The 14,564-nt window shown below is 26.9% G+C and overlaps 3 protein-coding genes across 9 annotated transcripts; 1 reads left to right on the top strand and 2 right to left on the bottom strand.

The window, feature by feature from the left end:
* On the bottom strand, positions 1 to 1,332 carry LOC100876056 (allergen Tha p 1). The gene is made up of 2 exons (XM_003705009.3): positions 1,039 to 1,332; positions 1 to 258 (listed from the first exon to the last, which is right to left on the bottom strand). The coding sequence occupies exons 1-2, from the start codon at positions 1,199 to 1,201 to the stop codon at positions 92 to 94; spliced, it is 330 nt and encodes a 109-aa protein (XP_003705057.1). The 5' UTR covers positions 1,202 to 1,332; the 3' UTR covers positions 1 to 91.
* Positions 1,333 to 1,961: 629 nt separating this feature from the next.
* Positions 1,962 to 9,013, top strand: mute (gon-4 like protein muscle wasted). 7 transcript variants are annotated; one of them, XM_012289240.2, is made up of 16 exons: positions 1,962 to 2,071; positions 2,452 to 2,552; positions 2,662 to 3,108; positions 3,179 to 3,472; positions 3,553 to 3,824; positions 3,911 to 4,083; positions 4,181 to 4,380; positions 4,460 to 4,777; positions 4,852 to 5,044; positions 5,342 to 5,467; positions 5,623 to 6,261; positions 6,331 to 6,487; positions 6,555 to 7,110; positions 7,203 to 7,431; positions 7,621 to 8,364; positions 8,447 to 9,013. In XM_012289240.2, coding segments are annotated over exons 2-16 (4,401 nt in total). In that variant the 5' UTR covers positions 1,962 to 2,071; positions 2,452 to 2,550; the 3' UTR covers positions 8,498 to 9,013. The 7 variants fall into 7 exon arrangements, with proteins under 7 accessions (XP_012144630.2, XP_076391994.1, XP_076391993.1 ...); XM_076535878.1 differs by having other exon boundaries at positions 1,979 to 1,997; XM_076535877.1 differs by having other exon boundaries at positions 2,063 to 2,081.
* A 406-nt stretch (positions 9,014 to 9,419) lies between these two features.
* Positions 9,420 to 13,608, bottom strand: Phax (phosphorylated adaptor for RNA export). The gene is made up of 5 exons (XM_012289244.2): positions 13,131 to 13,608; positions 12,742 to 12,993; positions 11,879 to 12,494; positions 10,421 to 10,696; positions 9,420 to 10,346 (listed from the first exon to the last, which is right to left on the bottom strand). The coding sequence occupies exons 2-5, from the start codon at positions 12,790 to 12,792 to the stop codon at positions 10,081 to 10,083; spliced, it is 1,209 nt and encodes a 402-aa protein (XP_012144634.1). The 5' UTR covers positions 12,793 to 12,993; positions 13,131 to 13,608; the 3' UTR covers positions 9,420 to 10,080.
* Positions 13,609 to 14,564: the final 956 nt, after the last annotated feature.

A 14,564-nucleotide genomic window follows, 5' to 3' on the forward strand; every position in this document is an offset into this window, starting at 1 on the left:
TTGTTAATGTGAAACGTCATTTTATAGTTTCTTTCCAAATTTTTTAAAAGATATGAACAAAACATGACAGAACATAATTATCGTTATTTTATTAAAATCTTCTGTAATTTGCATATTGCATAGCGGCATATCGTTGTACAATAGCACGCCACTCGTATGGGTAATTTTGTTGCATAAATGCGATCAATGTGCGTGCATGACCCGCTTGTTTAGGTGTACAACGCCGGCATTGGTTGTTCAAAGCTTCTGGTAACAATCCTGTAACAATCGTAATATTTTAATGAAAATTAATGAATATAATAAAAATGAAGATCATGTATTATCAAAATCAGATTCACTATTTATCATTTAAACAAAGATAAAAAAATGAAAACGTAATTATTTTCATAGGATCGACCAAGGCTTTTATATGTATCTAATTAAAAATATTAATTATAAAGTAAAATTTTATTTTTGGGAATGAGATTTTAGAAGTTGGAATTATTGATCTTTTGGAATTTTTACATTTTAAAATTTTAGAACTTTAGGACTTTGAAATTTGAGACTTTAGATACAGTTTCAAATAATTGATTGCGTCTTTTATTTAATTGTGCACTCATTAATAATGATAATTAATTCGTAATTACATTTCTTTCGATTGAAAATTAAATTGTAATTTTTAATCAAATAATTTTCTATCTAAAATTGAAACAATTATAAATTAAATTCATATTCTTAATCAAAAGAAATTTAAGCTAACAGTTAAGTATCAATTGTCGATTCAAAAAGCTTTCTCAATGTATAATTACGTTTTAGTTATGAATTTAAAAAATATATAATTATAGATTACAATTTAATCATTTAATTCTTAATAGGATAATTAATAAGCCACAGCTCTATATACAATATAACATACCAGTATACTGACTACACATAATAATACTCTGCACATATAACACCAATAATATGTTTACAAAAATATACGAATTATCATGATATATTCGTGCTGTAATAATCCACAAAAACCAAAATTGGTTATTTATTAAAACTAAATTTTACCTTTGATTTTCCTTCCAATAGCATCACAATGCCCCTGATCCAGAATACAACTAATTTGTTTTTGCACGTAACGTCTATCATTTAATAGATTCGAAATATCTTGTGCTTCAACAAAAGTTGCAACTGCAACAACGACCAGAAGTAGAAAGATTTGAATTTTCATTTTTAGTTGTAAATATCGGATAAACGGTAAATTAAATTATATTTATTTTTTTTTTAATTCGAACGAGTTACTCGGTTCCTGCGTAATATACGAATTTTAAGTATTTGAACCAGACTGACTACCCCGAGCGTTGAAACTCGCTCTTATATTTTGTTCCCTCTTTAGGGGGATGACTGTTCAAATACACATATTAGTCAATTTCGATAATCTCACTTTCTAAATGATTCATGAGAAACGGTTTTATGGGAGATTGCGATAACATAAATTATCTTTTCTTCACAAATGACATTATAGATAATATTGAATATTACTTTCATAAACAAATATGTAGTATCTAGCATCTTCATGTCCAAATGACAGATTGAAATTATCGCAGTTATATTTACAAATCTTTTGGCATAAATTATTCTTCGCGAAGTGTAATAAAAAATGTATTACAAATATTAACACGTAAAATTAAGATGACTAGACCTCCTCTATCAAAAATCTAATATAACATAAAAAATTTGGACTTCAAGAATTTTAAAAAACTATTTTTTTTTTTTAAATTAACTATATAAATTTAACTTAATTAAGTTTTTCCTTATTTTAAACAGAAAATTTTATTTTAATTATAAATATTTTAGGTACTGATGGTTTAAATATAGTACAAAATCAATTTATAAAAATTTTGCAGAATAAAAACAGAACAATAATACAAAATATCATGAAATACGAAGTAGTTTTAGCAAATTTGAAAATTATAGATCGATACGACTATCGATTCTTAGGGTGTCATTGAATTCATTGACAATATGTAAGAGGTCATGACTTTCTTTTGTTTACTACATTTTAATAATAATATATGCATCTGTGGATAAAATAATTTAGGTTTGGACTCGTAAAATCAATTTTTTATTTAATAAATTTATATTCAATTTATTTTCTATAAATTTAATTCATTACCTTGCATTAATGTCATTGTATACATATATTTTTATTTAATTGTCAGTTATAATAAAGGTCATAGCAACGAGTATGAAACAAATTTTAAATAATAAATATTGTAACTTTGAATCATGAAAATGCATGATAGGTTTAAGCAATTAGAATTTCCTTTATTTGTGAATGTTTTCATAGTTATGACAGAACCAAATATAACCTGCGAATTGAAAAATTAGTAGCATGTTTATTTTGTGTAATATATTCATTATTCAATCTGTCAACATAATATTTACGTACATCTAAATACATTTTTGTTTTTGTAATAGGTTTGAAATGAAAAGCACTTTAACCAAATAGGAAAGAAAATGTGAAAGGGCAATAAAGCTGTTGAAGTCTTTTAACAAAGTTTGCAAAAGGAGTTGATAATGTTAGTTTACATGAATTAGTCTATAATAACTTGAATATTTGTTTATAAAAAAATAGTATGTATACTTTATATGATATGGTACAAGTTCAAATTATAATTTTAATTGCAGGGAAGAGTCTTCAAAACAAAACATTGCTGAGGAAGAAGTCAATAATTTATTTCCTCCTTCTGTTTCTTTAAATGAATCTACAAAAAAATGTAACCTATCATTTTCATTTAATTTTGATTTTGATGATGTGAACAATGATGAATCTTCTGACTCAGAAACTGCGGATTTACAAATCGATGTCTCTGAAATTGATAATAATGAACCTCCAAATAAACATAAAAGGGATACTGTTGAAGAAACTTCTTCGGTCATTAATGAGATGGAAGAAGAAATTGAAAGACAACTTGATGCTAAAGCAGCTAAAATTAATCTAACAGCAACAAATGTGAAAAATATTTTGAAACATGTTATTACTAATGAGCATGTAATGGCAATGGTTAAAAATCGGCTTTATGATACAGAAGATGATGTAACATTTGAACCAAAGTTGACAAGAGCAAAGGCCAAGTATGGTATATTTTGTATGTTAAATGAACATATATAATATTTTGGCTTAAATAGAAATATTTTAATATAGAGAATTAGCAGCAGCTCAAGTTAATATACCTTGGCCAATTACTCCAGTGAAAAAAGCTTCATCTGAAGTGCAAGTATTAATCGAAGAAGAATTACCAGAGGATTCTTCTGATGAAGAGTATAATCCAGAACAAGATAAACAAAGTGACGATGAAAAAGAAGCAGAAAATTCTACGAGTAGTGATGTGGAGTCCCAACCATCAACACCGTTAAATCAATGTGATACATTGGTACTTGAACAGTGTAAATTGTCACATGTTCAATATGACCCAGAGGGAATTTTCAAAATTCCAAAGTAAACTATAACTAAACATAATTATATAGATATAAATTACAATAATAAGATTATAATTATATATGAGCACATTTTTTTAGTATACCTCATGTTCCAACAGAAGAAGAAAGTATTGGTCAGAGAACACGTTCAAAACTCTGTTTAAGCGAAACACCTTTGGAACAAATTGAACAGGCATTTATACCACCAGATATAACAACTGATATGTATGACTGGGATTGTGAATTAGATGAAGATTGGGACAATTTTTTAAAAGAATTTACTCAACCATTAACTCAAGAACCTGTAACAGAAGATGATCCAGAAGCAGATCCCGAATATAATATTTTGGAAGATGAAGAAACAGACTTTTGTATGTAAATATACTTACAAAATTACATATTGTACATTTGTTAGATAGTGTACACAATTGAAATATTTAATATATTATATTTATAGTTGATAAAGAAGAATTACGAGCTGATAAAGCTGTAAAAGTTACTCGCAAAGAATTAAATAATTTGATTGCCGAATTGTTTGAATTTACTGATACATTTTCAAAACAAGAACAGGAAATTTCAAAAAAAAGAAGGTCTCCAGAAAATATAAATTCCTCTGCTGAAAATAATATGGTATAAAAATAATATGTATAAGTACATTTTAGAAATATAATTGTAATTAGAAATAGTTGTATTTTTTGATTAAACATAACAATTTGTTTATTTTTAGAATTGTTCTGTAACAGACTTACTGCCTGTTTATAAAGAATCTGAATTTCCTGATTTAATAGATTCTAAACAACGAGAGTTATTGGCAACTCAATTTCGGCAGCATGTTCAATTGACTGTACAACATTTTACTATGACATATATGCATCCTGATTTACATTCGCTATCAATAACATGCAAACAGAATTTAAATAGTATAAAGTAAGTACATAATTAAGTAATGTACAATTTATTAATAGGTAATATATAATACTTATTTATACTTGTTATGTTACATTAGGTATTTAAGCAATGGTCCACATTCAGCATTTAATGTAGCAAATTTGCCAGATGCTTTGAAATTAATATCTGATTGGGAAAATAAATTTTTGGATAATAAATTTTGTGAAGATTTTAAAAAAAGTTTTGCAGATGAAGATGCTATAAAAAAAATTTATCTAACAAATAAATGGAAATATATTCCTAAATTTCATCCAGAATTAAAAAAATTATTTATGGAAAGTAAAGCTTTAATGTACCCACAACTTTTGCCTGAAATACCTTTTAGAAGCGAATTAAATAAATTTGCAAGATCACCGTATGTGAGATCCGAAGAAAAGTGAGTATACATCATACGCAAAATTATAATTATATTATGAATTTATATTACATTTTATTAAAACGCAATTTTAGTTTAATCGTCTTAGGTTTAGAACAATTTCTTCCTTTTGTTGCATCCAAGCCAAGAAGGTTCAAAAGTAAAAAGATTCAATTAATGGATGCAGTACAATTAATTATTCAGTATTTGATACCATGTAGAGAACCTCACGGAATATTTTCTCATATTCAGAAACGCCGATATGCAAAAGAAGGAAATCCAATAAAGGTAAGTAATATTTATACATATATGAGAAAATAAAAGTTTTATATTTGTTGAGGTAAAAGTAGATCTATGATTGATATTTTATTTTCAATAAATAGTTTATCATAAATTGTATCCATACATACAAGTCTGTATTTTTAAAAACTAAACTTACATTGCTATCTATTTCACGACATACATTAGTTAAATAAAAAGATTTATCTAATTAAATTAAACTAATATAATTTATTAATTAAGTTGTAAAATTAGTACTAAACTTTTTATTAGTTAAATAAAAAAGTCAAACAAATACTTTTCCAGCATTTTTTTGAAAAAGGCTGCGCTCCTAGAACTATACATTACATAACATTAGAATGTGATCTTAAAGCACCTAAAGACCAACCAATAAACCTGTTACCTTTAATATGGCAAACGTATCTTAATAATGTAAGTGATAGCTTATTAAGTAGCCAATACTTTTATTATACAGATTAATAATTATATATTTTTAAATTTCAAAAAATATAAAAAGTTGTTCAGAATGTCTTAACTTAATCTCAATTTTATTCTACATATTTTATAATATATATTTTTTTATTTAGTCGGAGCAAAAAATTGATTTACTCAAACGAAAACATATATTGAATTCATACAATGATCTTATGAAAAAAAACTGTTTAACTAGTGGAAACACAACTGTTTCTAACATTCCATGTTTGCGTAAGCTGAATGTTAACACATTACCGAGAATATTACCTGCAAATACTAATAAAAAAACAGTAACTAAAAATATATCGAAAAGTGATTCAAATATAAATGAGAACACTAACTGTAATAACTTGGTAAAAGTATCAAGGAATGAAACAAATACTCTCCCACATAGTTCTGATACAGTATGTAATGAAGAACGTATATTACATGACAGTAACTTTTCCAAGACCATAACGACACAAGAAGAGGAAGCAAAAAAAGGCGATAAAAATTTTGAAGATGTTCAACATGGTGTGTTAATAAATTCAAAAAGTTCGAAGTTTTCTAAAAAATCTGAAATGGTACAAGAATTACCTCCGTTACGAAGAACTACACCTAGATTAGCGAAAACAAGAAGTGCTCAAAATATGAAGTTAATGGCTCAAGTTTTAGGATCGAAAGGATTATCATCTAATTATAATACTTTAAAAACCAGAGAAAAAATCGATTTAGATAAGAACATAGATAAAATGTTAAGCTTGCCAAAAATTGTAAGTAAAAATGTTTCTTATTACAATGAACTGAAATAAAAGTTTTTAACATTCCATATTATTTTACAGGATAGTGAAGAGGAAATAGCAGAACTAATGTTAGCTAGTACTACTATCAAGAAAGATTCTGTTAGCAGAAAGAAAGCTAAAGAAGCTAGAGAGTTAGAAAATATTAAAAGGCTTTTGGAATCTGAAAATCCATTAAATGAAGAAGAAAGAGCATCAAGTATGTTTTATTTAATCATTCTGAATATATTGTGAATACGAAAATATTAATTTATTATTTCATATAGAATTTGCAGCATCATATCTTCAAAAATTACATTTAACATTAGAATCTAGTAATCCAGAAACATTTCGATCTGTGATAAAATTATATTTAGATTACTATGAAAAATTAGAAAGTATTAATCAAATGGAGAGCGAACTACCCTTTTCTAGTACATCAGAATTTTTGCAAAACGAACATATCAAGGAAAAAAATACAAAAGATAAAGATGCAATTACTATTAAATTATATTGGGATGTATGTGAAAAATTACATGAATATCCCGAGCTTTGTACAGATTTTTTGTTATTTCTGAAGCCACATCAAGCTGCAATGATAGATAAGTCAGTAGAGTATATAATGCTTCAAAAGATGAGCGATTTTATTAATGTAGCTCAAATATATTTTGCAAAACAACCGTCTCGAATCGCAAAAATTATGCAAGCTATTACACAACTTTCATCCGATCCTCAAACAACTTTGGAACATGTTCACGCATCTATAGGCCCTATACTTAAAGGACATCCTTTAGTTATGGATTTATTTTTACAAATATTACCTACTGCGAAACCACCAGAAAGGTATAATATAATTAAGTATAAAACAGTTTAAATTTACGCTATGAGTACCGTTGTAAGAGTATGCGTATTCAACACATTATATTATTTTATAGTTTATTTGCATCGCACATGTTCGAAAATTTAACATGTCCAATGGGACCATACGATAAAAATAAAATTTATACCGAAGATGCACCAGAATTATATGAAAATGTTGAATTGCCAGTGTTAGTATCTCAGGAAGATCCTTACGGTGGAGAAAATTGCAAATGTAATTGTCATAGTAGTGACGATGGTACTTTTAAAAATATTCCGGAACATTGTGTATCTTGTGGTACAAGGGTACATAATTTTTACAATTATTTTCTAAAAATTATGAAAGTTGTCTCAAATATTTACTAAAAATAAAATAAGTTATAAATAAGAATCACAATTAATGAATCATTAAAATTAACATTTTTTATTTGAGACTACTTAATTATGTTAATTATCATGTAATACATCATTAAAATTACATAATTATTTAAACAGTTTCTGAATGGCAAAATTTATCTTCAAACATCTGAAGGTTTAAGACCTGCTAAAATTATATTTCCTGGAGCTGATGAAGAAAAGTTAGAAAACATTGCTCGTGTATCGTTGAAAACAGTTGATAAATTTGTTCCGTCTATTTCCTCTCGACAACGGAAAAAATCTTCTAAGAATGAATTCAATTCGGATGAACAGTACCAAAAATCTTGCGTGTCAAAAAATTCGTCTACTAAAGAAAATGAAGAAGGAGGGAAAGCGGTAATAAAATCAAAAAAGAATATAAAATCTCCATCAAAATCAGGAGATCAAAAGAGATGTTTGAAAAGATCAGGAAGTGAAGTAGACCATGTGCATACAAATGCTAAAAGAATGCGTATAACACAATGTAAGAATAAAAAGGAAAAAAAAATTGAGAAATATGAAGTAAAAGAGAAAGATACAAATTCGTACGATCTTGAATACGTAAAATTGGATGAACCTTTGTATACAGATTCGAAAGATTCTACTAAAGAAACGACATCCGAAAACACGATAAACATAAATGCTGACGTATTAAATGATAATGTAAATAAAACTAGTGTATTTAATGAAATGGATAATACTGTTAGTTTCAATATTAATATAAATACTAAACCATGGACACGACAAGAAGATATGATACTATTACAAACTATTAAAAAGGAATATTCTGAAAATTCGTTAGCAATGGTTAGTAAAACATTAGGAAATCGTACGATCGATCAAGTAAGTATTATCTGTACTATTCTGATATTATTTTGTACGCTTCATTATGATATATGTAATTGACATTAAAATTTTTCTGTAGGTTAGAGAAAGATGTGAAACACTACTTCTATTGTTAGAAAAAATGATGTAGATATATACTATATTTACAAACAATGCAATCTTATTATTTATTTAATTTTAATAGATAAATAAAAGCAGTATTTATTTTATGATAATACTAAAATATTTTGTTTCCTAATGTAAAACATTACTAATTTATCCCTACATTACATTGTAATATACATAAAGATTTACTTTTAATAATCTTAAACATAATTTCATTATAATAGTACTATCTGGCACGAAGAATCAATTAATAAATAAATGTTAAAAACATTAAGTTTTAAACTATAAAAAATCATAAAATAATAATTTACTATCATATTTAATAATAACTTAAAATTTGTTATATATTAGTAATCTTAATAACAGTAATATTTTAATTGTTTATATTTTATAGTTTACAAATTTGTATTTAAATCTAATATTAGAACATAAAAGTATGGTATTTATAAAATGCGAATTATAAATTTTATATATATTTCCTATAAATATTTTAGAAATTGTATATAATAATGAATAAAATAAAATTTTATTTTAAGTATTATTCATAGTCACTAATTTAAATTCAAAAATACTTCATAACTAAAAATTTATCCATTTATTTTTCAGAAATTCATATAAATGTATAAGTTCATTTTCTCTATACACTGTTTTACTTTACTATTTAAAGGTAAATAAACAAAAAGTTTGCTCATTAACGAATAAAATACTCTAGGGTTCTAACAAAATGAAAAAGTTATTATTACGGCTAAAATTTTCTAACATACAATTCATCTGTTAATATCAAATTTCGGTTGGAAATAATTCAGTCTTATTTACTTGCGTTTTCTAACGTAACTAAATTATATTTTTGAGTTGAATTCTAATTTAGTTTCATAACTAAATAAGTATTAATCCTTACAAAATATGAAAACTGTTTCTCAAACTGATAATAATAAAAACTAAAATGCTATTTTAGTTAGTACTTTTAATATTAATATGAATATGATTAATTATTAAAACCAAAACATTCATATACGTGATACAGTAAATAAAACTGTATATATGAGATAATCCATACAATATGTTATACAAAGTACAAATAGTCTAATATTTATTTTCATAGTGATCTGTATGTACATAAATAATTTTTAACGCTGGAAATTTCATAAAAATGACATAACATAGTGTTATAATTTTTATGAAACTTCATATTTGTTACGTTTCATACACCTTTTTTACATTTATCTTAATAATAAATATAAACATGTTAAATGAAACATAATAAAAGGGTACACAAATATTTGTTGTTTTCCAAAATCTGAGAAAGTGACAAAGTATGTTACCATAGTATATACACTTGATAAATTATTTTATCACAATATGGAACGTCGTTGCAGTAGATTTGGACTGATCACTATTCGATTACACCCCAAATTTTTAACTGTATATATTATAGGCATACATACAAACTATATAAACTGTATTCACATTATGTCTGTGTATTTGTGTATGTACGCACATGTGCTCTTATGCATGTGGCTTTATGTGGAGATTTTAGCAATGAGTAGAACTTCGTTTTGTACAAATTATCTGCGCAATACATATTACAAAGAAATAATAAAAGATAATTTATAGTACTTCCATACTATCTATGTCTATTCCAATATCAAGAAAGTCCTCTCCATACTCTTGGACATGCCTCTGAATAAGTGGATGTTCTGTATGATCAGGATCATCAGTCACAGGACTAGGAGGTGGATTAGTCATTGTACGATCTGAATCCACTGGCATTCTATCCATTCCCTCACCACGCCTTAATCTTGCTTCTTCTGCTATCTCTCTTGTAGAGAGTTCTGATTTTGTTAACAGGGCAGGAAGATCTTTTTCTGATCCATCTATAAAAATAATCATTTCATTAAATTAAGTTTCTCAGGAAGCGTATTGTTATAATTTAAGTATAACAACTTACTTTCCAAACACTTGATTAATTCTTGAGCCTTCTGTCTCCTTGCAGCAGCATCAGCTTTTTTTTCTTCTGCGTGTTCTTTTTTGTCGTAATAAAAAATTTCCCTTATTTTTTCTTGAGGTATATATTTATCATTTTTTACTAACCATAAATAAACACCCCCTGCAGTTCTTCTTCGAGATCCATTCATTATTAACATACCACCTCCTTCTTCAATCTTTTTTGTTTTTTGGAAAAAATCAATAGCTTTTTCTTTACCAATTATATCTACAATTCTTCCTATGAAACACAGAAGTTTAAATAAGTATGTAGATATATATATCTTGCTACATAAATGTATAAGATGTGCTATATAATGTGTAGTATATATCACAAACTATCTACAAATCTGTAGATATATATTTTTTTGAAGGAACATTATAACAAAATTTAGTCCCACTAGAAAACAAAAGATAATTTTAATATCTTAAATAAAGTATAAGGCAAATTTTTATATACAATTTACATACTTCTTACTAAATTAAGTAACTTTTTGTTGAAACATATTCAAAACATTGGATATGTTATAACAACCTCTAGCAAGGTTCTAATTTTTATACATAAATATCTGTTTATATCACAGTTGTGAACCTTGATTATGTGTTAATGTTGATGTTAATCAAAAGAAATAGAAGAAAGGCTAAAAGTACAATTGCAACCTCTTGTTGTTTTAAAGAACAATATACTTATTTGGTTTAGTGAATGTTTACTAATTTGGTTATTTTTGAGTCCTATTTTCAAGCATAGTATTTTAAAGCATAGCCTGATATTTTTGTTTTGACATCAAAAATATCAATAGATAATCAGGTTTAACAAACACACAGATATTTATACATTAAAATTATAATGTGATTACATACTATTATAAATATTATAACTTTATATGCATGCAAAATTTTATGAAACATTTTAAGTAAAAGTCTTTAAAACAAGTCTTTAATAAGAAATATGCAAATATATATAAATTTTTCTCAGATTCCATTTAAGCTATTGAAATTACTCTCTTTTTCCAATACCTAGAGTGAAATTAAATTTTTGTTGTTTATATAATGAAAAAGATCTCTTCATATAATAATATACAAAAATTTTTTTAATATTGGTAATAGGTTTATAGATATCAATATATCATAAATGTAATAAAACCTTTTTTAAACATTGTTTAACATTCAGAATATGGTACATCGCAACCAGTATACAAAAGCTATTAATGGACTATCTGAAGACGTTATTGTACGAGGATTAAAATAATTGAAGAATCTGCATTAAAAAATATCTTATTCTCTATAAAAGATACTAACATTAATATGTTAATTATTCATTGTACTTTAATTTCTGTTATTTGAATTTATATCATTCAAAAGAATTTTATTCTCCAATTATTTTAGGTAGTGCATTTCAATGTAAAACAATTATATTTCTTACTGATTAGAAGATCTTTCTTCTCGTTAAGTTTTGATGTTATATCTGTTGCAACATCTGCATCAGTTGATTCAATTGTTGTACTTAAATCCGCTATTTTCCGTCCAGTTCCCTTTTGATTATCTGTACTCATTGAATTAAGTTTCTTTCCTAATCTTAGTTTAATATTACTTCTGTCTGAGTTTGTTCTTTTATTTGTTAATCTTTTTTCGCTATCTTTTTCATCTTCTGAACTATTATTATTACGATGTCCCATATTCCACCTATCATTAGAAGAATAATGGTGTGGAATACTATAATTCTCAACACTGCGCTCCTGATTTTGTTTCTTTGTTACACCACACAATACTAAGTCTTCCGTTAAAGATTCTTCTTGCAACTGAGTGCACCATATTTTATATTTATCATTTTTTCCCTTCCAATTCTTGATTAAATTTCTAGACCGTTTTAGTTTTAATTTGGGCCTTTTACTTCTGATATGTCCAGAATCAGAATCGGAATCACTTTCAGAATCCGCAGAATCATCAGACTCATCACTGTAGCCCATTTTTACATGTTCCTCTTTGTTTAAAAATTCATGAGGTCTTTTTAAAACGTTATATGTTTCAATGTCATTTGCCTAAATACAAAAATTAATAACAATAAACATCACTTTGAAATAAACAAGTTTTTTATTCACTACTCATCAAATACTTTAAAAAATTTAACAAACAAATTGTAAAGTACAAAAAAGTTATATATAAGTAAATTAATACAATTTACAATAAGCTAATTTTATTCGATTGTAAATTTTTAAATTAAAACAGAATTTCTTCATGGTTACACAGGTTAGCTCCTGTCAAACATGAGAGCATAAAATATCTGACCTCATCATCAATAACTTCGCCTTCCTCAAGTTCCACAGGTTCTGCTTCCATATTTTTCTTTTTCGAAAATATTAATCTTTTCAACAATTAATTACTGCTTAAAATTACAGCCACCGAGTAACTCTGAACAAGCCTTTTTTTCTAATGTAATCTGACCGTTCGTTTTTCACAATACCGTCATTGTCGCCACTATATACTGCTCATATTTCAGTACCTTCCTAAGCATTTATTTCTATGAGTCAATTTGATTTTCTAAATAAATTTCAAACGAAGGATTAATTTAATGAAACTTATGAAAACCATAGTAGTTTGTAATATACATTTTAACTATATAATTTAAATATTTAATTAGATTTTATGTTATTATCTTTTTAAATGAGTTAACTAACTTTTTTATAAATAAATAATACATATCGCATAACTGATCTTATAACAGAAACTTTAATCAACAAATTCTTTTAACAAATTTTAAATAGCAAATTATTCTTGAGATGCAATTATATAAACTATTTATGTGTATTTTTTACTAAATGAATTAAAATTATTCGTTGCATTGAAGACCATGTTTCTCAACGGCGAATTTTGGTTCATTCTGCGCATATTACCTCTAATTGGTTTAGCATACTCCGTAACCAAGGGTAACGCGCAAGCGTCTTTACGATGATCGTAATAGCGTAAGTATATATCTAGTAATCTTTTCTTTAGTATACTTTCAAGAATCATTATTTTGTACGAGTAATCGTATATTTCTGTCTACTGTGTATATGACCATTAGATGAAAAATAAGCTATAGAGCGGCATTATACTAGTAGCAAAGAATATCTTGGATGGGTTGAATTTGCGCAAAATGAAAATGATCTTCTCTAGGATAAAAACGGTCATCCATATATGACTACGTTTCCATCGAGGGTCCAAATCGGGTCAGAGTCGGGTTAGAGTCGGGTTAGAGTCGGGTTAGAGTTAAGTTGCCTTGCCTGTTTCCATGGGATCAGAGTTACGTTGGGGTTGGAGTTGGGTTGAACATTACCAACTGCACAAAGTCAACTACCATATTCTGACATGTAAAGCTGAGCAATATTAATTTTACAATATCAAAATAACATACAAAAATTATTTCTCAGATTACAAGATCACCAACAAAAAGTAATAATAACCTCTTCTACACCAATTAATACAGCACGTGATACACAATGCAATTTGGATTTGTTATGTTGGCAACATGAACTCGACTCTTGTCGTTTCCACCGAACCTCAACTGAACGCTACCCTAAAATTTTGTAGGGTAGAGTTCAACTAAACCTTTGGCGTTTCCACCGTACAAGCGCTGACCCCAACCCGACTCTAACCCGACTCTGACCCGATTTGGACCCTCGATGGAAACGTAGTCTATGTCAGAATATGGTAGTTGACTTTATGCAGTTGGTAATGTTCAACCCTGCCGCAACTCCAACGTAACTTTGATTTGATGGAAACAGGCAAGGCAACTGAACTCTACCCCGATTCTAACCCGACTTGAACCCTCGGTGGAAACTTAGTCGATATTTACTGAGTGCCAAAAACGTAAAGGCGCATGCGAGTTGCTTTTGATTAGAAGTGATGCTTGAACCAACCAGATGTATTTATTTCGTAAAATAAACGAAAGTTTATCACATAATGAGCATGATTTTCCATGAAACGAACAATACACATGTTTCATTAATAATTATGAACAATGTATTTAAAATTTTAATTTAATTTATCTTTGTCCTTGAGAATATCAAGATTTGACTATAAAATCGAATACATTATAAATAATTTGTGACATTTTATAAGAAATACAATTA

Source organism: Megachile rotundata, chromosome 9 (assembly GCF_050947335.1).
Source record: "Megachile rotundata isolate GNS110a chromosome 9, iyMegRotu1, whole genome shotgun sequence".
Classification (NCBI taxonomy): Eukaryota; Metazoa; Arthropoda; class Insecta; order Hymenoptera; family Megachilidae; genus Megachile; species Megachile rotundata.